Source organism: Myodes glareolus, chromosome 21 (genome assembly GCF_982192425.1).
Source record: "Myodes glareolus chromosome 21, mMyoGla1.1, whole genome shotgun sequence".
NCBI classification, from domain to species: Eukaryota; Metazoa; Chordata; class Mammalia; order Rodentia; family Cricetidae; genus Myodes; species Myodes glareolus.
In genome coordinates this window covers 58558215-58582028 of record NC_142046.1, presented here as the reverse complement: position 1 = coordinate 58582028, position 23814 = coordinate 58558215, and the positions used below count along the sequence as shown (strand labels likewise).

General features: G+C 40.1%; 1 protein-coding gene across 1 annotated transcript in view; it reads left to right on the top strand.

The window, feature by feature from the left end:
* The window catches only part of Cwc22 (CWC22 spliceosome associated protein), a 45320-nt gene that overhangs the window by 7379 nt on the left and 14127 nt on the right, over positions 1-23814 (top strand). Inside the window, exons 3-13 of the mRNA XM_048425896.3 lie at positions 2773-2840; positions 3955-4065; positions 5904-6143; positions 7801-7929; positions 11150-11318; positions 11650-11703; positions 14167-14302; positions 14392-14598; positions 14679-14741; positions 18327-18434; positions 19560-19641. Of these exons, the coding sequence (XP_048281853.3) occupies positions 2773-2840; positions 3955-4065; positions 5904-6143; positions 7801-7929; positions 11150-11318; positions 11650-11703; positions 14167-14302; positions 14392-14598; positions 14679-14741; positions 18327-18434; positions 19560-19641 (1367 nt within the window). The remainder of the gene's footprint in view (positions 1-2772; positions 2841-3954; positions 4066-5903; positions 6144-7800; positions 7930-11149; positions 11319-11649; positions 11704-14166; positions 14303-14391; positions 14599-14678; positions 14742-18326; positions 18435-19559; positions 19642-23814) is intronic.

The window sequence follows — 23814 nt, the reverse complement described above, 5'->3', positions numbered from 1 at the left end:
TGTTAGAATGTTACTGTAAGGTTGGAGCTGTGGAGAAGAGAAACAGGGAAGAGTAAGGAGGTGGGTGTGGGAGTAGGGAGGCAAGTAGGACCTGCTGTGAAGCAGGGCAGTCAGTCATGTGAGGGGAGTCTTCCTGGAAGCAAGAGAGTTAACCAGGGAAAGAAAGTGCCAGAAAGTGGGGACAGGAAGTGAATGGCCAGAGTCCAGTGTGACTGGAGCAGATGACGAGGTCAGAGCAGTGACAGGAACAGTAAGTCGTCGGCTTTCAAAGTCTGCCTGTGAGTCGTCTTGGAAAGTCAGCAAATCACTGGACTTCTCTCCTGTATGTGCTCGATAAACCAATGTATTCTCTCCTGGGCTATGGAGTCAGTCAAAGGAAAGATATATTTTTATTTATTGCAAATACATGCACACATCCCTCACACTACTTCACTGTGTGCCCCTAAACTTCCCTAAGAGAAAAGTGAACTATACTTGTAGACCTGTACAGGGCATGTGCTTGTCAAAGCTGCCCCTGTCGTCCTTTCTGTTCTCAAGGTGTAAGAACCCCCCCCACCCCCCCACCCCGGCCTCCTTACACGTTCCCATTCCCAGGGCCGTACTAAGCTGACCCTGTCTTCTTTCCTGTGTCTGTCTGCGATCTGCTGCTTTGGAATCTGTGTTCATTGGTGCAGCATTCTTCTACAGTTCATTTCCTGAAGACTCAGTAGGTAGTTGACTGAACGTTAAAAGCTGGCGTCAGCAGGAGAAAGGGGACTTGTGAGAACTGTCTTCGAGCCTTCTGCAAGTACTCATCTTTAGACTGGTACTCAGAGAGAGAAACATGTAACCATTCTCAGATGCTTCCTGCTTTCTTCAGTGGTCCCTCTTCTACACCACACCATGCAAGGAGTAGGTAGCATGTCCTTCAGACTCAGTGCCGGTTGTACTCTGTCTACCTCCATCTCTTGTTTGAATTAGCTGTTAGCAATTCACTCGTGTGGCAGGAGCCATGCTCTCCATTCTTCCTGCAGACGTCACTGGGCCTGCTAGACATGCTTGGAGCCACGGGACTCGGGCCCTTGCTCCACCCACTTACGCACTCCGCTCTCTGTGGCCCTTACACTGAATGACTGAACAGTGCACCTGATTTTGTTTTGTTAACAAATTTGAAGATGGTTTTTCAAGATAGAGTCTCTGAATAGCTTTGGAATCTGTCCTGGAACTCACTCTGTAGACCAGACTGGCCTCGAACTCACAGAGATCCACCTGCCTCTGCCTCCCAAGTGCTGGGGTTAAAGGTGCACATCACCATTACCTGATCAAATTTGGAATTTTTGAAAAAGTTCGACTGTATTTCTTTTTTAACTATTGTATTAATTTAAAACTATGACAAGGGATTTTTTAATTCGGGTTATACCTACAGGTTTTTTTGTTTGTTTGTTTGTTTTTGTTTTTTTAATTTTGTGACCTATCACCATTAAAACTCCATGCAAATCATGGTCACTCAGAGCTGTGGGCCACAGTGATTGTTCCCTACTGAAGATCTCACGCTAGCTTTCCTGTAATGTGCCAGTCATTTGTTACTTATTCATATTTACATAATCCTCCTGATTCACCGCTTCTGTGTTTTTGGCTTCTCCCTCTTGTTCACAACAGCTGTTGCGGAGATGTGTTAAAAATCATTAGCACGGAATTGAGGCTGTCTTCCTAATGTAGTCAAAATAATTACCTCACTTGTAAAAGAAAATGGGGATAGGTTAGTTTTATTGTTATCTGTCTCCTCCTATGTCTCCTTTATCTGTCTCTGGTTTTTCTCTCTCCATTATATATGGTTTAATGTGTTTAATATACAAATATGTAAACACTCTCTAGAAATAACTCTTGAGTGTGAACATCTTCTGTTCCTTGAGTCTTTCCTGTGTTTGTGTCCTTCTGAATGACTACACAGGAAATGTTAAGGGCTCATGGGAAATATGTGTCTCATAATAAATAATTAGTAACATAAAACCATATGTTACTGTTGAATTTGGTGGATCTTGTAGCGTGTATTTGACTTGGGATGTTGGGGTATGGGGAGTTGCAGGTCCTCCGTCAAGCTGAGCAGATTCTCTGCAGTGGACTACAACTTCAGCCTTGGGCTCAGCGTTTTGATATAAAGTTTTATAAAACTGATATTGTACATATTGAGCTATCTGCTTTACTACTTTTTTTTATGTTTATTGCTTGTGTTTGTGAGAGGGAAGAAGGGAGATGCCTCATATTTTGAGCCAGGGTCTTCTCTTCTTAATTCTGCCACTATGCTGCAGTCTGGCCACTTCTTAAATCTCTGCCTCCCACACACACCATAGGATTACCGGAAGTACCGAAGTGTGCCACCTGCCGCATTATGTTGTTTTATTTATTTATTTATTTATTTATTTTTCTATTTATTTATTTATTTTTAATGTCCGTTTTAAGAATTAAACTCGGGCTGTCAGGCTTACATGGTTATTATTTTATGCCCTGCCCTTCTTCTTCCTATCCTATATAAGCCTGACAGCCCGGGTCTGATCCCTAGAACTCTTGAAAGAAGAGAATCGGTTTCCAGATTGTCTTTTGACCTCTACATGTGTGTCTACAGTCTCTCTCACACACACATAATAGACATATATCCACATGATAATATTTAAGTGAGGTAAAATTTTTAAGTAATTTCTGAAGTACTGCTAGTTGCTGAGACAGATATTGTGTATATATTTTTAACATAGCTGGTTTTGAAGCATTCTTTTTTCTTTCTTTTCTCTTGGGAAGCATTCCTCTGGTCATGACAGAAGGGAGAGCCACAATTCTTACCACCGGAACTCCTCCCCAGAAGACAGGTAACTGAGCTTTTGTTGTTGTTGTTGTTGTTGTTGTTGAAGACAGGGTTTGGCTTTGCTTTTTTTTTTCCTTTTTTTTTTTTTTTTTTTTTTGGTTTTTCATGACAGGGTTTCTTTGTAGCTTTGGAGCCTGTCTTGCCTGTCTTGGAACTAGCTCTTGTACCAGGCTGGCCTCATACAAGATCCACCTGCTTCTGCCTCCTGAGTGCTGGGATTAAAGGCGTGCGCCGCCACCACCCAGCTTGATTCTTAATTTTAAGGTGGACCTTGAAGTGCTGCTTTTGTTGTTACAGCTCATGGATACATTCACACTGCTTTTTATAGTTAAATTTTTATATGCATCATAGCATAATTATAAAATAGAGCAATCTAGAAATAGTACCAGTAATGTGGATCATGCATTTTTATTAGCCCTACAGCTGTGTCACTGAGAGCCATTAAAATAATTCCTAAAGGAGAAGCACCCGGTGCCTTGTGCTCTTTCTTCCTGTTCCACTCTGCCGAGTGTCTCCCAGGGCCTCTGCTTCAAGGTCTTGGTTTGTGACCACTTATTACCCTCACCAGTCAGCTTCGCTCTGTCCGCATTGGACACACACAAGTCTAGGGTAATTGTAGATTTGTGTGTAAAACACAAATGATATTACTATCTGGGTTGTTATTTAACTTCCCTTGATGTTCTCTGACTTTATTGAGTTTTGAACCAAACAGTGGATGTAACGTGATCCATCTTGTGTGTCTGTTCAGTGTTGCCAGCACTGCAGGATAACATCCAGTGAGTGTAATGCTTGGAGTAGAGTTGCATAGAACAAGCAACAAACAAGCACTCGAATAGCCTCTCTTGCTGCCCGTCATGTGTAATTTCCAGATTTATCCCGTCACCAAGGGCAGTATGAAGAAGGATGAGTAAATTTGGTTCATTGCAGGAGGGTTTTGCTGTGTCCGTGCTGGGAGCTTTTGTAATTCAGCCTGTGGCTAGGTCCAGCACAACGAACCATTGTTAAAACACTTGGTTACGATGTTGTGCATTGTACGTTGTTTGGCATCACTAATATCTGACTTTCCAAGTTTAACAAAATTGCTTTCGATGGACAATTTGGGTTTTCTTCTCTGTTAGACATGCAGAACAAGAAAGGTCCCCCCGGGATAGAGATTACTCCGATTACAGCCGGTCAGACCACGAGCGTTCAAGAAGAGGGTATTCTTACGACGACGGTGTGGAATCACGGTGAGTGTTGGGGATCTGAAGAGCAGATGAGTTAACTTTTCTTTATGTGGTGCTCGTTTTGCTTTGTTTTAGAGACTGGGTCTCACCTAGCCGACTTGTGTCTCCCTCCTGAGCTGGGGATCTAACCTGGGGTTTGTACATGTTAGCCAGTACTCTGCTGAGTAAGTTGCATCCCCAGTCCGAATTTTCTTTACTTCCCAGTATAGTCAAAACAAAGGTTGAAGCAAGCAGTAGGTGCTGATTGCATGCTTCTGGGGGCCCGGCTCCTAAGAAGGCCTTCATGAGAGTTAACTCTTAAGACAACAGATACATACAGTAGATAGTACCTGTTTATGGCTGAAGAAACTCAGGCCTAAAAGTGCTCAGTAATTTGAGGTTACAAAGCACACAAGTGTCAAGCCCAGGTCTGTCTGCCCTTGACCAAGGTGTGGTTTGCATGTTGTACTACAGCATGGGTTTTCTGCTATCCAGTGTTCTTTCTGCAGTATGGCAGAGGAATACTGGGAATGAAATTCCTAATTTATAGGTTTATTTTTCTAAATAAATGAATTTTGTTTGAGTCTTGGGAAACTGGGCTGTCTATCTGTTTTTCCAGCCAACAATTCATCTGGTTGATAATTGATGCTCAGCTTGATCAAATTTTGAGTCCAAAGCCCACAGGTTTTCGAATCCCCGCCTGTGGTACAGAGTATTTCGGCTTCTGTTGGGAGAATCTGCACAGTGAGAGCTAGCTAGGTCACTGTAGGGAAGCGGCTGCCTCAGCTGATGCACGCCAGCTGCTCCCTGCAGTCCTGCAGAGCTGGGCACTTCCTGCTCCTGCCGCTCTGCGGGCGTGCTCCATGCTGGTCGCAGGTGGAGTCTGCAGCAGCCTCTTTGCTGACCATTGCCGTTACATCTAAATACTTTCAGGACAGTGCATTTTCTGAAAGTGAAGGGAACAAACTGTTCTCTCAGGAGCAAAACATCTACGCTTGTCTTTTCTAAGTTATGTTTGTAGAGAAAATAAAAAGCTGAGTTTTAAAGATGTTAAAGGAAAGATAAACACATACATCGGAGGAAAGAGTAACTGAAGAAGTAAAGTGACCCTTTCCACATCATCTTAATAACCAGGGTTTCTGAGATTTCTAATAAAGCAGCAATTCTTTCAAGCGACAGTTTCAACTTCTAGGTTTTCACAATACTTTTATACTTAAATTTAACATTATGAAAATAAACTTTGGTTTCTTTTTACAATTTACGAAATACATCACAGGCTAATTGGTCTTAATTTTCATACCACTTTTTCCGACTTAGAAATGTATGTTCATCTCCAGTATAAAAATGTTGAAGTATATTGGTTGGCTTTTAGAGTTCAGTCAGACTTAAACTCAGTTTGATTCAAGCTGCTGTGCTGGATTTCCACTGTTTCTTGACAGTGTCATTCTGGTCTCAATGCCCCTGCACAGTTTTACAGTACCTATATTTTAGGTGAAAATGTCATCCTCCCTGCCTTTTGTTTTTCAAGACAGGGTTTCTCTGTGTATCCCTGACTGTCCTGGAACTCTCTCTGTAAACCAGACTGGCCTTAAACTCACAGATATCCCGCTGCCTCTGCCTCCTGAGTGCTGGGATTAAAGGTGTGCACCACCACTGCCCAGCCATCATCCTCCCTCTAACCAGTCTGCTTCCAGGCTGACGCTTATTAAAAGCCTTGAGCCCTGGAACCAGGCATCTTTTCCTCTGGGAGGTATTGCTCCTCTATCCTGAACCACTTTCACTCCTGTGGGCTCACTCATTTTGTGTCATTCCCTGTAAGAATGATTTTATGTCTTTCTACCCCCTCTATGCCATTTTTACAGAAGGGACCGAGAAAAACGGAGAGAAAGAGAAAGAGATGTGGATCGGAAAAGGTCCCGGAAATCCCCATCTCCTGGAAGAAGGAGCCCAGAACGAACTGTAACCCAGAGTTCTACTCAGGAAGAACCTTCCATGAAGAAGAAGAAGGATGAGCAGGATCCACTGCTCACCCGAACTGGGGGAGCGTATATTCCTCCCGCCAAACTCAGGATGATGCAGGAGCAGATCACAGATAAAAACAGGCACGTTAATGCACTGCGTCTCCAAAGCAGAGGCAGCCTCATTGGGCAAGGAGCAGAGTACTGTAATTAGTGGTGCTTTTTCTAAGAACATACCCAGTTTACTGTGATAGAGACCACAAATTACAGCCTCTTGTTTTCTTGTCTTCAGAAATTCCTTTGGAGCATTGTATATTACTTACTCTTGATATTAGTTCATAACTTTGTGTTTGTGCGCGTGCATGCTTGCACGGCTTTGAATGTTAAGTGTTAATCCTCAGACACTGTCTTTTACTTATTTATTTTTTGGAGACTGGTTTTTTCAGTGGCCTGAAACTTGCCAAGTAGGTTAGACTGGCGGGCCAACAAGCCCCAGGGATACACCTGTCTCTGTATTACCGCATTTATTACCAGTGTGTACTACTGTGCCAGGCATTATTTACATGGACTCAGAGGTTGAACTTGGGTCTTTGTGTTTCTGTTTGTGTGTTAGTGAACTTGACAGTGATCTTTAAAATGTAATATTGGGAAGGGCTTTAGTGCAAGCTTCATCATCACCTAGGCTGGGGAAGAGTTAGCAGCCTGTGCAATTGTAAGCAGTTCTAGGAGTTAATTCATGTACAGTAGAGGTCTGTCCATGGTCGGAAGGTACAAGTAGAAATGGCGAGGACTGTATAGACTTTCCTTGGAGTGGATCCTTGGAAGAGTGGAGTGACAGCTCCAGAGTTAGGAACTCACTGTGCTTGATGTTTCCAGCTTCCTGGGAGGCTGTGCTTACACGCTAGCACTCTCCTACTCAGTCACAGACAGGGAGGCTGTGTTTACACGCTGGCACTATTCTGCTCAGTCACAGACAGACTTCCCTAGAGGAGGTGACGTGTCCAAGTGTGCTAAGTGGGACAGTTGCGAGCTTGACTGATAGAGAATTTTAAGCGACAACAAGACACTAGGAGCAAGTGCGCCTTCAGCAGCCCCTCGCCCTCTTGCTGGGCTCTAAACACTGTCAGTGACCTAAGACCTGCCGAGCCTGCTCCCACGCTCTCCGCACAGGATTCCGTAGGCTCCTAGGCAGAGTTCAGGCTCTCAGGTCCCGAGTCTGGACTGGGGAACATGCATTTTACTTTTAGTAGTCCCTAACTAAATTCTTGCATTTCTTTCTATTAGAAGTGTAACTGTAGTGGGTGGTCCCAATCCTGTTTGTTACGGTCACTGTGAAACACTGTACATGGCCAGGCTGTTTGAGATTAAAGTCAGTACTTGGCCTCCTCCCGCTTCTCATAATTTCATGTCTGAAAACACTCGGACCACACTGTGTCAAGCATGTTCTTCTTGTGTTTCAGTATCTGTTGTAATCTTTTGTTCTCATGCATGTCAGAAAGCTTGCTGGTCTCACTAGACTTCAAGAGAAGTGTATGGGGAAAAAGTTATGGATTCCTCCATCCAATGTTAATTTCCAAGAGAAATAATTATAAAAACCATATTCTTAGAACTTTAAAAGACCTGGGCATTATCAAGTTTAATGTAACAAACTAAGTAAGGCTTAAATGCCCAAATGTACGTTAAAAACCATAACTGTCTAGCTTTCAGCAGGATAGCCGCATAAACAGGAGGTCTTGAATGTTATAACAGTGTCTCAGCTCCACGGTCCCTTGTGACTTTCCCTTTTTTTGATAATGTTTAGCTTAGCCTACCAGAGGATGAGCTGGGAGGCCCTGAAGAAATCAATCAATGGTCTCATTAACAAGGTCAACATCTCCAACATAAGTATTATTATCCAAGAGCTTCTTCAAGAAAACATAGTCCGAGGGAGGTAAGTGCTGGTTATTTGTCTTGTGTTTCTCACAGTAACTTTTCAAAGAAACATCTCTATGAACAGTAAGCCTTGTTTGTTAGGCTACTTCCTTTCAAAGGTGTTTGTAAACGTTTATTCAAAATGCAGTTCTTTTACAATATAGTTATTAAATAACTTACATCATGTTGTTCAAGGTTTATAGTCAGTGTTTTTTTGAGATTTGATTTTACAACATAGTTTTGCACATTTACTAAATGTCTCTAATAATTTAAATCTATAAGGCATAATTTTTTTAATTTTTTATTTTAATTTTTTATTGATATTTATTGAGCTCTATATTTTTCTTTGCTCCCCTCCCTGCCTCTTTCCTCCTCCCTTCTACCCTCCCCCAAGGTCCTCCTCGTAATTTACTCAGGAGATCTTGTCTTTTTCTACTTCCCATGTAGATTAGATCTATGTAAGTCTCTCTTAGTGTCCTTGTTGTTGTCTGAGTTCTCTGGAATTGTGGTTTGTAGGCTGGCTTTCCTTGCTTTATGTTTAAAAACCACCATTGAGTGAGTACAGGCGATAATTGTCTTTCTGTGTCTGGGTTACCTCACTCAAAATGTTTTCTAGCTCCATCCATTTTCCTGCAAAATTCAAGCTGTCTTTATTTTTTTCTGCTGTGTAGTACTCCATTGTGTAAATGTAACACATTTTCCTTATCCATTCTTCGGTCTAGGGGCATTTGGTTGTTTCCACGTTCTGGCTGGGACAAACAAAGGTGCTGAGGCATAATAATTATTAAAATCTGCTGTTTCAAACCACTTCGTTTGAGTTGACATAAAATCTTCATGAATTTGTTACTAACTGTGATGCTTGATCCATACATCCTGTGTAGTCACAAGTGTCAGGATTTCTTCCCTAGAGCTGAACAGTATCCCATTGTGTGTATGTGAATTGTCTTTGTTACTCTGGTGTGGAGCTCCATCCGGCTGTTGTGGATAATGCTGTAGGGGTGTGGTGTGTGGCTCCGTGGCTTTGTGTTTTCCCTGCCCTCTCTGCATTACTGTATATGCCTATTCACAGTGCACGCATGTTCCCTGTTCTCTGCAGCCTTGGAAACACTCGCCTTTGTCACTGTTATGACGTTCATTGTACCAGGGATGAGATGGTAGGCCCTGTGGCTGTACTCTGTTCGTCTGGTGATAGATGATGCTGCATGGTGTCTCCTATGTGTAGTCTGGAGAAATGTCCATTTAGATGTGTCGATTTTATGGTTTATTCCTATTGGCTTCTCTCATTTCCTTGTGTGTTCTGGATTTTAGCTCCTTATTAGACTTGACTTGTATGTTTGATTCTTGTGGTTTCTTTCACTGTCTTTTAGATTAATGAGGTCTCAAATGACAAGTTTTCTTGGGTTATTTGTGATTTTTAAGTTAAATGTTTTAAATTGTATCAATCCAGACAAATATGGAGCTTCCCCAAGTAGTTGTACATGTATTTTTTCTGTCTGTTAATCAGTTTTAGGTTGTTTTGTGTTGCTTAAGTTTAAGGTACACTTTTATCCTTCCACATGTTGATGTCTGGTTTTTCTACCACTAATCTTGAACAGACTACCTTTATGTTGTGTGTTTTGATGCTTTTGTGAAAAACAATTAGATTTAAATATGAATGTCCCTCTAGGTGCTCTGTTCTGTTCTCTGTTGGTTTCTATAGAGTTCGGTGCCCGTGCCTTGCTGTTTTGATGACTGTGGCTTGTGTGGCAATTGTTCTTTCTGCTGAAGATTTCTTGGCTACCTAGATTCTTTTATATTCTGTGCTAATCTTAGGAGCTTCTTTTCCCCATGAAAACGCCACTAGAATTTTGATGGGTATTACACTGAATGTGGGTAGTAGGAAAAGCAACATAGCTTGTTCCTAAGGAAGTGTCTGGCCTCTCACTATTGAGATTTATTATTATGTCCTTTGTTCCAGTTCACATTTTAATTAAAGCAAAGTAAGAATGGAGAAGACTGGGAAGGGTGAACAATAAATTTGGAGGAAAGCGAAGGGAATCATCATTTTCTATTTGGATTCAGGCAATTGTTGACCTTTTTAAAGAATAAAGATAGGGAAATAAATACCACATATCTATCTATTCTTTTCTTGTGATTTCACATTGCCCTGATTATAGTCATTGAAAACTGGAGTAAGCTAAATAGAGCGTGTTGTTGGGGAGCAGAAGGTTGGCCGGGAGCCTGCCACCGTCCTTGGAGCTCTTTGCATCTTACCTGGAAAACAAGCGGGCGCAGAGAAGGGGCCTCTGCTTATTGCTGTGTATGGCCTGGGTTCACTTCTCCTCCTCATGCTCCAGCAGTCCAGTGATTGTCACTCTGTCGCTCAGAACATGTAAATGACCTTGCTCGCCACCTCTCCTCTCCTAGTGAGTCCATCACTGTCGTCCCTCCATGGCCTTCCCTTTGTTCCTCTGTAATTACTCCAAAGGAGGAAACGGCTTGAATCTGTGTCCATCACAGTTATTTTAGACAAATGATGGACCCATGGCAGAATTTTTATGTTGTCTAAATTTTACACTTATCGAGATAGTTTGTTTTTACTGCACTGCCTTTTGGTTTACTGGAAGATTTTCCCGCAGTTCTGATTGTGCTCTCCCTTGTCCTAGTCCTCATCGTTGTGATTAAACGGAATGTGAATAGGAAAAGGATTATCTTTAGAAAGGAATTTTTGAAAAAATTTATTCTCATTTTACAAAAAAAGCACATTTTCATTCTTTTGAAAGCACCACCGAACTCCTGAGGCAGGATTTCTCTGTGTGCCCCTGACTGTCCTGTAACTAGCTTGGTAGACCAGGCTGGTGTCTGCTAGTCTCTGCCTCCCGAGTGCCGCGATTAAGGGTGTGTGCCACCATGCCTGGCATAAAAGCATTTTGTTGTTGTTGTTTATTTTTGTTTTTATAGCTCAACCAATATTTCCCCGACCCCCCTCTTCTCCAATCCCCTTCTCCCACCTCTCCTCTCTTTCTCTTCAGAAAAGGGTGGGCCTCCCATGGGTATCAGCCTTGGTATAGCGAGGTGCAGTGAGGCTAGGCACCTCCTCTTCTATTAAAAAGCACTTTTTTATTGGTTGCCAAGGTGAACTCTTTTTTCCAGGAAAAGCACTAAAGATTTAGTTGTAAACGAGCTTTTATTCATGACGGAATAGTTCTCCTTGATTTTACATGTTTTCCTGAACTCTGGTTTTCTTATGTTTTGGGCAGAGGACTGCTGTCCAGGTCTGTTCTGCAGGCGCAGAGCGCGTCTCCAATCTTCACTCATGTCTATGCAGCTTTGGTGGCAATAATCAACTCAAAATTTCCACAGATTGGAGAATTAATCCTCAAGAGACTAATTCTTAATTTCCGGAAAGGATATCGAAGGAATGATAAGGTATGGGTGGCTTTTAGCAGACTGTCACATGATGTCAGGCCAGTAAACCAGCATCAGTGAAAGTTGGCGTGCTGGTTTGTACACAGGAGCACATTTCCCGTGTGCTTCACGAACTGCATGAACTGCTCGTTCTCCTGCACATCCTCTGGCCACTAAGACGGTGCCTGACTGTGCACTTAACAGCTTTCATAGCTAATTCGTGTGCATTACTGCTGGATAAAAATCATCCCGTGTGCTCCCTTACAGAGCATGGTAGTCCACTATATATTTTATCGATACAGGAAAATTGGTTATAGTTGATGGATTAACTGTCCTTACTTTCACTTTTCAGCAACTTTGCCTGACTGCTTCTAAATTTGTGGCACATCTTATTAACCAAAATGTGGTAAGTAATTGTCTTTAAAACCTGCTGGAATTCAGTGCCATTTCCCTGCATCAGTCTTTGATCACACTGGGTGAGATGTCAGGTGTAAAAGTGGTTTAAATGCACCTAATATTCTTGAGTGTAGAGATAATCTGAATGTTGTTCAGCATTGCTAAGGTATTTTGTCAGGCTGATGTGACTGAACACTGTCGGTGGTTACTGAACTACAAGTTATTCCTTGTAGAGTTAAACTAAATCCTTTTTTCTGTGTCTCTCTCTCACTCCTTCTTTGGCCTGCTGCTCATGCCCACCGAGTAAAGAAGTGCTGTGGTGTGAGCAGCTCGTCCCAGACAAGTGCATCAGCAGACCTGCCCTTCTCTTGTGTAGCATTTCTGTCACTCTTGTAGAATGGGCTTGCTTCTCTGGACATGTCCTGTTACATGACATCGAGTGCAGTGCTCAGCCTAGCATAGAAACCAGCATGTGAGCTCACTGTTCAGGGGCCCCAGCTGTGCACCCCTTCCCCATTGTCCCATCAGCAAGATGGATTTTGTTTGTCTGTGTCTTCCTTCCTTATCTCCATGTAAACTCACTATTAGTCAAGGCTGGCCTTGAAGTTCTGATCCTCCTGCTTAGCTTCTCTGTTCTCAGTGCTTAGACTGTAGCCACTATGCCCAGTTTGTGAGTATTGAGGATCGCTCTCAGGATTTTCCACATGCTAGGCAAGCATTCTGCCAACTGAGTACATCCCCAGCCCATGTTAACTTGTTTTAAAGTTACTGTGTAGTCCCTAAAGATAGCATATAGGAAAATTTGATTGTGGCTCCATTTTTTTAAATTTTTTGAGATTCAGAAATTGAGGTGGACTTATTTTTATATTTTGTTCGGTTTTACTTAGTCCTGATTATGCACACATATAACAGAAGCTATACATTAAAGTTCATGAAAATGCTAATTATTGTTTTAAAGATTAAATTTGGATATAAAGAAAAATTCATTTTAATGTTGTAGTCATTTATAATTAGGGCCAGTTTATGAACTATAGATTAGATAATTGACATCTTTTGCTTTATTTTTTTCTTTCCTATATACCAAGTTTTCCTGAGATGCTCATAAATTTTTTAACCAGATACATATTTGTGAAACTCAGTAGGCTGAAGGATTTTGATCTATTTTGAATGCCTATAATTCTATCATTTTGTTTGGTTTTAATTTTTATATTATTCTACTTTTCTGTTTTATATTTGCCTTCTACTCAGCCTTGAGAATAAAACTACTCATATTCAAAGATTTTTCTATATGTGTCATCATTCTTACTATAACACCCATGTATGCGGAAGGATTCTAATGTGCGCTTAATCTTGTTTCTCCAGCACTAAAGTTTGGATCTTTCCAGTGTCTACTCTTGGAAATCTTTGCATATTAACCAATTAAAGAACAAAGAAACAGTCTCTATCTTAACAACAGATACATATTTCTGCTTTTGAAATTTTATTAGTTACTATTAGAAATTTTTTTATTAACATCAAACAGTAAAAATAGTAAATATTTTCACCTTCCCAGTTAGATGTAAAGATTTTCTTACAAAGATGTGTGACTACCCTACTCCTCCCCCTTAAAAAATAGTATGGTTCTAATTTGTACAGTGTAAACGTATTCTCTTGAATTGAGGTTTAGACTCCTCTCACCGTTTCAGAGATGTCCCTTGTTTATGACGGCATATGGATAGCATGATGAACAATAGTTCATTCTTTTATAGCAGTGTGTCTTCATACAACTTTATTCCCACTCCACAAGGCAATGTGTAGAAGTGTTCATTTTAAAATATAAACCAGTAGGTAGTTTGAGCTATGAAGAGGACATATACTAGGGCTGTACCTCAGTGGTCATGTGCTTACCTGGCATGCATGAGGCCCTGGTTAACCTAAATGAGTAAATAAAAAGATACTTCTGTATGATTCATAATTTAGCATTGGTAATCTTTAAGATAGTTTATGATAATTTTTTTGTATATTCTACTAAATAGTAAATAGTAGAATTGTGTAGTAGGTTGAATTGGGGAGCTGATATAAAAAGTTGTGGTCATGAAAAAGATAGCAAAGAAAGAATTGGGGCTGGAGAGCTGACTCAGTGGTTAAGAGCACTTCACTTGTTCTTCCAGAGGACCTGAGTTCTGTCCCCAGCACTCACAACCATCTGTAGCTACAATTCCAAGGGATCCAATTTCCTTTTCTTAATAAATAAGTAAATAAATAAATCTACTTGTAGACATAAACCAGATGCTTCTTTCTGTTCAGTTTAATGAGTTTAGATGTTAAAGAGATTATCTATAAATTTTTGATATATACATGATAAAATTTATAGAAAAACTATGATGTGCATTATAATCATGATAGAATACTAATTTATGTTTAAAAGCTTGTCAGTAGCAGGTTAATAATATAAAACGATTTTGTCTCTCCCGTGTGCCTGGATTCTGTTAAGGCACACGAGGTTCTGTGCCTGGAGATGCTCACTTTGCTGCTGGAGAGACCGACAGATGACAGCGTCGAGGTCGCTATCGGCTTCCTCAAGGAGTGTGGCCTCAAGTTAACCCAGGTGTCACCAAGAGGCATCAATGGTGAGTGCTCATCCTTGGTTCCTATAGTCGTATGGATTTTTACTCTAGTGCTGGTGTTGTTGTTTTATTGTCTTTGCTTTTAACTTCAGCTATCTTTGAACGCCTGCGAAACATCCTGCATGAGTCTGAGATTGACAAAAGAGTGCAGTACATGATTGAAGTGATGTTTGCCGTACGGAAGGACGGATTCAAGGACCACCCCGTTATTCTGGACGGGCTTGATTTAGTGGAAGAGGATGATCAGTTTACCCACATGCTCCCCTTGGAGGATGACTACAATCCAGAAGATGTTCTTAGTAAGCCTAGGGTGTGCAAAACAGGAGGTGGGACACCAGCGTGTGCAGGAAATTAACGCTTAACTTGTTTATTTTTTAAGATGTTTTCAAGATGGATCCTAATTTTATGGAGAATGAAGAGAAGTACAAAGCTATTAAAAAGGGTATGTAAAATTTGACAACGTAGCTTGGATCAGTAGAGGCAACCACTGGTTCTCCCTGACTGACGCTCAGCTCCAGTGAAGCCTGCTCTTTGCTTCCTCATGAATTGACTTTATTCACAGTGGTCGGTCCTGGTGTAAATTCATTCGGGATCCTGAATGTCCCTCTTCCACTTGTCTTAAGAAACTCTCCTAGATTACCAGTGGCCTTTATTGGGTATTTTTTCTACACCTCGCTCAGGGCCACACAACTGAGTGCTATTCGCCATTGCAAGTGTCACACCGTATCTTCTCCTAATGACATCACCACAGTGTCTGTCTGAGTGGTTGCTGAGCTGATTGTTGTTATTATTCTTTGTATGTCAGCAGCGTACTATAAGTAGGAACTTCGGACAGACTTCAGTTGTGTTTTGTCTCTTCCATTACTAACTAGATAGCCTGGAACAAATTGTTTGATAGAAGAGTCAGGTTACTAGAGGAGGAGAACTACTTTGTATTGCCATGGATAGGTATTTAGACAGAGAGAGTTGTTTCTGTGTTTTCCCAGACATGGGTATTTTCCTCTGATAATCTTGTCCAGGTCCTACTTGTGATGGTTTATGGTTTGTTTACTGTGGGCTGTGATATTATCTGAGAACAGCCTACTACTCTGGCAGCTGCCGCATAGAGTGAGTCGCTGAACTCTGTCTTCTACTTCCTGTGCTTTAGTTGTAGTCAGAAGGGTTCAGAAAGTCTTCTGTTCTGTGCACTGTGCTAAAACCACGGGACCACAAACAGGTTTCTTTTCTTTGATGCAAATTCTTCCAAGCTTTCCACTCCCACAGTACTGGCTCCTTTTCCACTTAAGCTTTCATTTCTTAAGCCAATTCTTTGTTTTTTGCTTTCGGACTTCTTTCTCTACAGTTTCCCTGAAAAGTGCCAATATTTTCCCTGAATATGTAATGTGGTTTCTTTCTATTTTAAACTTGGGAATCCCATTAGGTCTAGGCAGTTAGCCAGTCATGGATTATACCTTTTTATACAGCAGTTCTCAAGTTCTGTGGCTTTGAGACCCCTTAGCACTCTTTAAACTTAGACTCCACAGAGCTTCAGTTTATATGTGCTGTATCTGCTGGTGTTTGAATATTTATGTATTAGCTCATTTAAAAATAATAAAATGGTGGATAGTAACGTAACATTATTAAATTATTTTCTCAAACGATGGGACTTAATGAGAAGATGACGTATTTTATGTCTAGTGTCTAACCTAGTAGGAAGTGGATGCTCTGTTCTTCTGCATTCTGCCTACTGCAGCTCACTCTGATTTCCTTTATAAAATGTAGTTAGATGAGGGAGAACTGTTGTGGTGGCCTTTGCATATGAGTGTGTTATTCCTCCTTGATACCAGGACAACATTTGACTGTTAGTAGTTTCTTAAAAGTTAATTTCCATTTGAAATCTTAAATGGTACTGATGAATTTTCACACTTAGTTGAATGTTAAAAACCTTTGGTGTATGTATCACTTCCAGTACATCATTAAACCTTGCCTCATTTTGCAACATGACAGTCATCTGGAACATCTTGCTTCACTGTGTTATATATATGTATCCTTTAAATATTATCACATGAGCATCATCAAAATCAAGTTAATGTGTTAGGACACTACGTTTCTTAATGTTGCCACTTGTCTTCTCAGAAGGTTTTCCCATTATTGTGAAGCTATTGAAACTCAGAGGAATAAATACAAATTTTGCAACTATTAGATTTGGTCTTACAAACATAAATTGTATCATGGTAGCAAATACTGGTTTGGTATTTTTAGCTGTTTTTAAAATGAGAGTGTTACTTTGTTGCATTTGAAAATGCTTGCTAAACATCTAATAACATCTGTTGATGACTTTGACCTTTTTTTTTCCAAATAAAAAATTTAAATTTAAAAAAAATGTAAAAAGTTGCTATTTTATGGTAGACCCAGGCAGTTAACCCAGCCTTGTCCTAAGGTTACTATGCACTGTCCATCTGTCTGATACAAATGCTACAAGTCAAGTGTGGAGTTGTAATTCTGTTAGTGTTCTTCATCTTCATCAAGGACAGTTGTTTTCAAAATCGTCTTCCCCTCCTGCAAGTGTGGCAGAAAGCAGCGTGACTCCTGGTGCATTGCTTAGACTGCAGCAGTCTTGACCCCGTTGCTCTTGTCTATTGCAGATATCAGTGAACGGGCACGTAAAACCTTGGGATCGTTGGAAAGTAGTGTTGCCCCCATAGACCATCTGACAGGTCTCTCAGGTTCCCCCCGGGTATCAGAGAACATTTGTTGAAACTTTTTATTCATTGAATGAAATCCACTTGTCAGTGCTTATGGAGTTTTGGAGTTAATTCTAAAGAAGAAAGAAAAGAGGATGCTCTAAACTATCAGACAGTTCATTTGACCTTCATCTTTAGTAAATTGTTCCCCTGGAACTGGCATAAAAAATGACCACAGCAGGAAGTGAGCACAGCTCTAGTAATTAGCGCCTGAGAGTGACCCAGGTGCGCTTGTGCATCAGGTCTTACAGCATTTGGGGAAACAGCAGGAGTGCCTGTCTTCCTACTTTTGAATACTAAATAGTTTCTTCTTTTCAGAGTCTGTGTTCTGTTGCATAACCAACTAGACACTGAATTGTTTCTTCGAGTTGCATTTGCTATAAATGTTTTTAAGTTTTGTTTGTCAGGTGAAGGCTAAATGACAGCTCTACAGTGTTTGGGCATCCTGTTCTATGTGTGGCTTGCTTGCTGGTCTCTCTCCTGTCCCCACCATCTTTCTCTCTCTGTCTCTGTTTGGATTTTCCATCTAGTTATACTCTGTCCTGTAATAGACCAAAACAGGTTCTTTATTAACCAATGGGAGGAGTACATAGTCACAGTGCACAGGACATCTTACAAAAGTGTGTAGCTCTGACAGCATCTCTGGGCAAGGTACAGTTGTGATCCGTGCCATCTGCACTGTTGATGTGGTGGGTGGTCCTGTGTGACCTTTCATGTACATTCATTCAGATCCGAATGTATGCTGTATTTTAAGTAATAGTGAGGGTTATACAGTTTTGTTCATGATCAACTTCTGTTTTAGGTTTATGCATGAAAACCCTTTAGGTTGATTGTAATACTCTATTTAACAATTATATATTTTAAAATTTTCAATCTATTTATTTAAAGTGAATACAGGAAGTTATGGAACTATTTCCCTCCCGTGTCAGTCCATTCTCTTAACTCTGTGTTCTTGTGTTCTGTATGTGGCCTGATTTTCCATCATAGACTGCTCTCTTTCTTAAGATAGCATTTGGACTTCGAAGTGCTAGCTTTGGTCTCCAGTGTTTTCCTGGTGCTCTTGCCCACTTAGAAAACCGTCACGTGCCTTTCCTTTCTTCTTTTCATCCCTTGTTTCCTGAGCGCATTTTATCTGACAAAGAGTCACCTTCCTAACGTCAAATCGTTCTCATTGCTTTCTGGCTATAACTGTTGGCAGATGAACAGTTAAAATTAGATGCGGTGAAATGAGACTGAACTTCTCAAGGTGAGGTACATGTATCTAGCTCATTTTTTTTTCTTCTTAAACTTATTTTGCTTTGTAGAAATTCTTGATGAAGGAGACAGTGATTCGAACACAGACCAAGAAGCTGGAAGTAGTGAAGACGAGGAGGAAGAAGAAGAGGATGAAGAAGGAGAAGAGGAGGAAGAAGGTAAGGTGTGGCTTTTCCAAGTGTGCTGTAAACGCTCCGGGGTTAAGTGGATTCTGAAGTACCATTCTAAAACGGCTCTCAATTCACTGAGAAGGGATTGTGAAAAATGCCACTGGAGTTTAGTGGGTGAAGACTTTTCCATACCCTATAGGACAGAAGACTGCCCCCTACAACAGGAAAGCCACCCTAAAAGTTTTAAACAAGGAAATTCATTTTTACTAACAACGTAATTTTAATTTGGTGCTTTAGACCTTGACTTCTAAAGGTACATTCATGGTGAGGGTGTGTGATTTATGTAACCTTGGCAAGAGTGTGACAGATGTGAATGACTTAGATATTTGCTGTTCATTTTGGCAAAATAGGCTCGGGAGGCCACTGACTATTTTAGTGCAGAAACAGGCTTGGTGTCCTTCCTCGTCAGCCCCGGTGACGTCACTGTGCAGAAAAACAAGCTCAGACCTTTCCTTTGGTTGAGTATCAGTAATACAGCAGCATATATAAGCTGGCGTTATTTACATTACAGATCTGGAAATAATAAAAGTATGTTTTTCTTTTTAGAGTAACATAGGTCTTATAGTGAAATCGTTCTGTAACATTTTATAAAAAATAGATTGGCTTTTTCTACTGGTGTCTTTAAGTCATCTAAGTAGTTATATATTACTTTTTTCTTTTAGATTTTCTTTATTATATGGAAATACTGTTTAAATACAAATAATTAGGTGTAAGAAAGTTTTCTTACATCAGTGAAGAGATTTTGAAAACTATACATTTGGAGAGAGCCAACCAACCTGCCCCAGCCCCATTTTCTCTTAAGCTGAACTCCAGCCCGTACAGTTCATCCGCCTAATCAAAATTGTGTATAACTCTAGAAATAGTATTCCATAAAGCATCAGTGTGGAATAAAGCCTTCTATGGTATCTAAATGAGTTTGTAATACAGAGACAAAAGTAGATTTTTGGCATAGTGGTGGACTCTGATCCAACAAAATGGTATGACAGAAGCTTACAGTAGCTCCATTAATTTTGCAAGTACTCTTTTACAAAAGGAAAACAACATTGTTGTTGTTACTAAATTTGATCATAGAATAAATATATTTTTATAATTGTTATGTTTAATTTATTTCAGGACAAAAAGTAACTATTCATGACAAAACAGAAATCAATCTAGTCTCATTTCGCCGTACAATATATCTTGCTATTCAGTCAAGGTAAGACTTTATAGCTTAGTTGATCATTTATTTCTATTTTGGGTAAGTGATGGGTAACCAGGGTTTTTACTTAGAGTCCTAACTGTGTTACCTAAATAGGTTCTGCTTTCCTTTCAGTGTGCCATTTCTTATAGTTAGATATTACTAATTAAACCTCAAAAAACCAACTGTATCAAAGGCTATCACCATATTTGTTAATGTGAATTTAATGTTTCTTTTTCTGATGTGGTTTTTAATTCTGACTCTTCGTTGAGAACTTACTTGCTGTGCAGATGCAGGAGGATAGAAATGGAATTGGGAATTACACTTTGGAAAGCTTTGAAGACTCTGAAGTGTGTTAAGAAGTACCAAGATACCATGAAATTAAAACTATTTTTCCTTTGAAACCTGTACACTTGATTTGAGGGAACATATCCAAGAATGTTAAGTGCTTAGTTCATCTGTTATTTTGATGTGAATCAGCTTATAGATTTACTGGGAATGTGTTTACATTCACACAGGAGGAAGGATGTTTTCTCAGTTTGGGTTGTTGCTAGGTTCTGTGTTTCCATTGACTAAGTAGGAGCCATCTTGTTTTCGTTGTCTGAAAACTTCAAATAGAGGAATACCAAACACTGATAAAAACTTTTCCTTTGTTTATCTTGACCTATGTTTTTATCTTTCAAATGAAAAAGCTGCTAGTTTTTCCATGCAACTTAGAAGATGAGAATTTTGTAGAGTTTGAGGCCCTGCTGTCCTCTTCAGAACTGCGGCATTATTCAGGAGGGAAGAGATCACTTTAGTGCTGCCCTCAGTGCTGTGCCTGGGAGGAGTTGCAGTGCAGCTGAGTAATTGTGTAGAAAGAACCCGGTCTAGGTTACCTTCACTTTGCTACTATCTAAATCAGAGAAGTTACTAAAAACAAAAGCACCAAGACACAGGCAGCCACTCTTTGCTGCTTCTTTTTTTTTGTTTTTTGTTTGTTTGTTTGTTTGTTTGTTCTTGTTTTGCTTTTGTTTTGTTTTTCAAGACAGGGTTTCACTGTGTAACCCTGACTGTCCTGGAACTCATTTTGTAGACCAGGCTGGCTTTGAACTCACAGAGATCTGCCTGCCTCAACCTCCTGATGCTGGGATTACACCCAGCGTAGGCAGCCACTCACTCTTAGACAGTGGCTTCTCCTTGTTGTGCCTGCAGACCTTGCATAATAGCATTAAGATTACCAGCCCATACCTGACAAGTTATTTTTTTCCAATTTTATATGAAAATGGTTACTAGACTTATAAAAACCCATTCAAATGTTAGAAGAAAATCATTACTGCCCAATATACACATTGGAGGACTTAGGAACAAGACTCTTTGGTGATAAAATCTCATAAAAATGTTAGTCATCAAATATTTAGGCAAAGAAATGCTGTCATTGGTCATCAAAAGCAGAAGTAGCTTTTTTTGTTTTTTTTGAAGCAGTGGTACTAGATCTTGAATTTTATTAGATTCACAAAACATTATTGTAGGTAAACTCTTTACAGAAAACTTTTGGGAACACGAGTCAAGGGCTTTCCCTCCATGGCAGCTGGCCCTCTTTCATTACTGTAATTACACAAAATTGTCCATTGCAAAACAATGAAGGGAACAAATAGGCAATCACTACCTGCCATACATGGTCAAATGTCTGGTTTATGCCTCCCGTGAGAATTGAGTTGATCGTGACTTGTTAAAAATGTAGGAAATGCTCAGATCCATGTCAGCTTGGAGAAAGTGTGGTCTTCATTGAAAACCTTCTAGGCAGCTCAAGAAATGATACATAGTAATCAACATCGGATTGGATTGAAGAGCTGTCTGTCAGTCTCTGTTTGTGGGTGTGTGTCCAGTGTTTTCTTCCTGTTGTGTGAAGTCTTTATACCATTCCGGTCAGATGGGATGAAGTGACTGACTGAGGTGGTGTGGGGGTACTTATTTTACAGGCCTGAGAATTGAACATAGGACTCTTCTTAGGTGATTTTATGCAAACAAGTCAGTTTGGCTCCTGAGCTGTTTAGGGATTATGACTAGTTTGCTAGTCTTCCTGTTTCCCTGCTGCTCTGAGGTTCCTGCGGCTCTATGATCACTCTTTCATTTTACAAAACCTCACAGTAAGCAGTTAGTTGGCTTTGCTGTCGCGGCGGAAGCTCCCCCCTTGTTCCTGCTTCTTGACGATGGTCAGATTTTGCAGTTTGAACGTTGTGGTGGCAGCTGGAGATGGACTGCAGTGTCACCGATGATAGAGTTTCTTAGATTGGACACATCGGTGTAGTCATCTTTAAATACTACTTAAAACTGGCATCAAGTCAAGAAGACAATAATTTAGTAATGCGTTTATATAACCCTACTTCAATTATTATTGTTTTAAAACTGGAAATAATGCTCAGCCACCTAAGATACCTAAAATATTGAGCAGTGTTAGCTCATGTGATATTTATAACTAGTGACCCTTCAGAATCACCATATGCTTTAAAAGAATGCAAATATACAAATGCACAAGCTCATACAACTTTTTCTGGTAAATAAAAGTAGTAAAATTTTCTTATTACTTATTTGACTTGCTTTTAATTATCAAGTTCTCCTTCTGCCATGTATTTCCTTTTTTTTTTAACAGTTCATATATTTAATAATACTCTTTATTATTGCTATAGTACTGAAGTGTGTCCATTCTAGGCACCTTGTAGTATTGCCTATTATCTGCTACCTGGAAGGCTGCTTTTTTTATTTTAGCTTTCTTCTTTTTTTCTTGCCTTGCACTATGCTGGATGGTTGCCCAGTTGTGCTTAATGAAACCTAGTAAGTAATAGAAGCTAGAAATAACAGATGAATTGCAAACACTTTCAGAATCATTGCATTGCATTGGGTGGTTATTGGGCAGGGTTTAGACCATCTGAAAGGGTTTGGCTATATCAGCATTATTACTGAGTCAAGCTCTTGTTGAATTTGCTAATTATCTTGTGTTAAGGATATTATAAAATCATCTATATAAACACTGTAAAAATGTGCTTTTGTTCCTTATAAGTTGCTTTGCATCATTTACTAATGTTATAGTTATTTTCCATAAATGGGGAAGCCCTGTGTTTGTGTATAAAATGAAATAACTTGTAGTGTATCGGGCTGGCTTTTGCAGCAGGTCTAACCTTGACCTAGCTCAGCGCTGGTGTGTGAGGTAGACGGTGCTGTAGAAGTGTGTTCAGGTTTTGCAGTGTCTGGATAGCTCGGCGCTGGTGAGTGGGACAGACAGTGTTGTGGAAGTGTGTTAAGGTTTGCAGTGTCTGGATAGCTCGGCGCTGGTGTGTGGGGTAGACAGTGCTGTAGAGGTGTCTTGAGGTTTGCAGTGTGATAGAGGATCATTTTCTCTTCTACACTGAGGTTTGTAATATTGGAAACATAAGAAATTGGGCCTGTTTTAATTAAAATTTCTTTCCTGGCTTCTCTAAATACATAATACACAATTCAAGACGCTTTTAAAATGCAGTACTTATTGTAGCTTTCCCAGTGAGCTAGAAGCATAAGTATTTCGTGTTTAGTTCTTAACTACTGAGATGTTATCCAGGAGTCTGTCTCACAGACACCTTTGAGTCTTGATTTTCTATTCTTTAAAACAAGAGGATCACATCAAATGTTGCTGAATCTGAGATGTTAAAGTTGGAACCAGATGTACTGATTAATGTGTGGATGTAGGACTGGCAACTGAAAATACATTTCTTAAAAGAGTTAGTTGGTTATAGGTACTATGTGGAGACACCTACAGGATCTGGAAGGTGAAGGCAGAGAGTCAGGAATTTAGGTCATCCTCCATAGCCTTGGCTATATGCAACCTTTTCTGAAGCAAACAGAAAAAAAGCCAAGTACTTGGTAACATTTTAAACTTTAGTATATTTATTGTTAAGCATCCTACCTGTTATTTTACCTAAAATTTTGAGCAAACTTACTACTACCTTTTTGTGGACTTAATTTACTAAACAAGTATAAACAAATATTCTTACAAATATAGAAGAAATGACTGACATTCAGTAGATCTTGAGCATGAGTCAGTCTTTGCCTCCTGGGACCAGGTTCCCTATCTTTAGCGTTCATTTGTACTTTACTACTGGAACATCAGTTTGGAACAGCTCATGAGTTCCTCACAGGGCTTTTATCCTCCACTGGTGTTCTCGTTTCTTTGTTCAG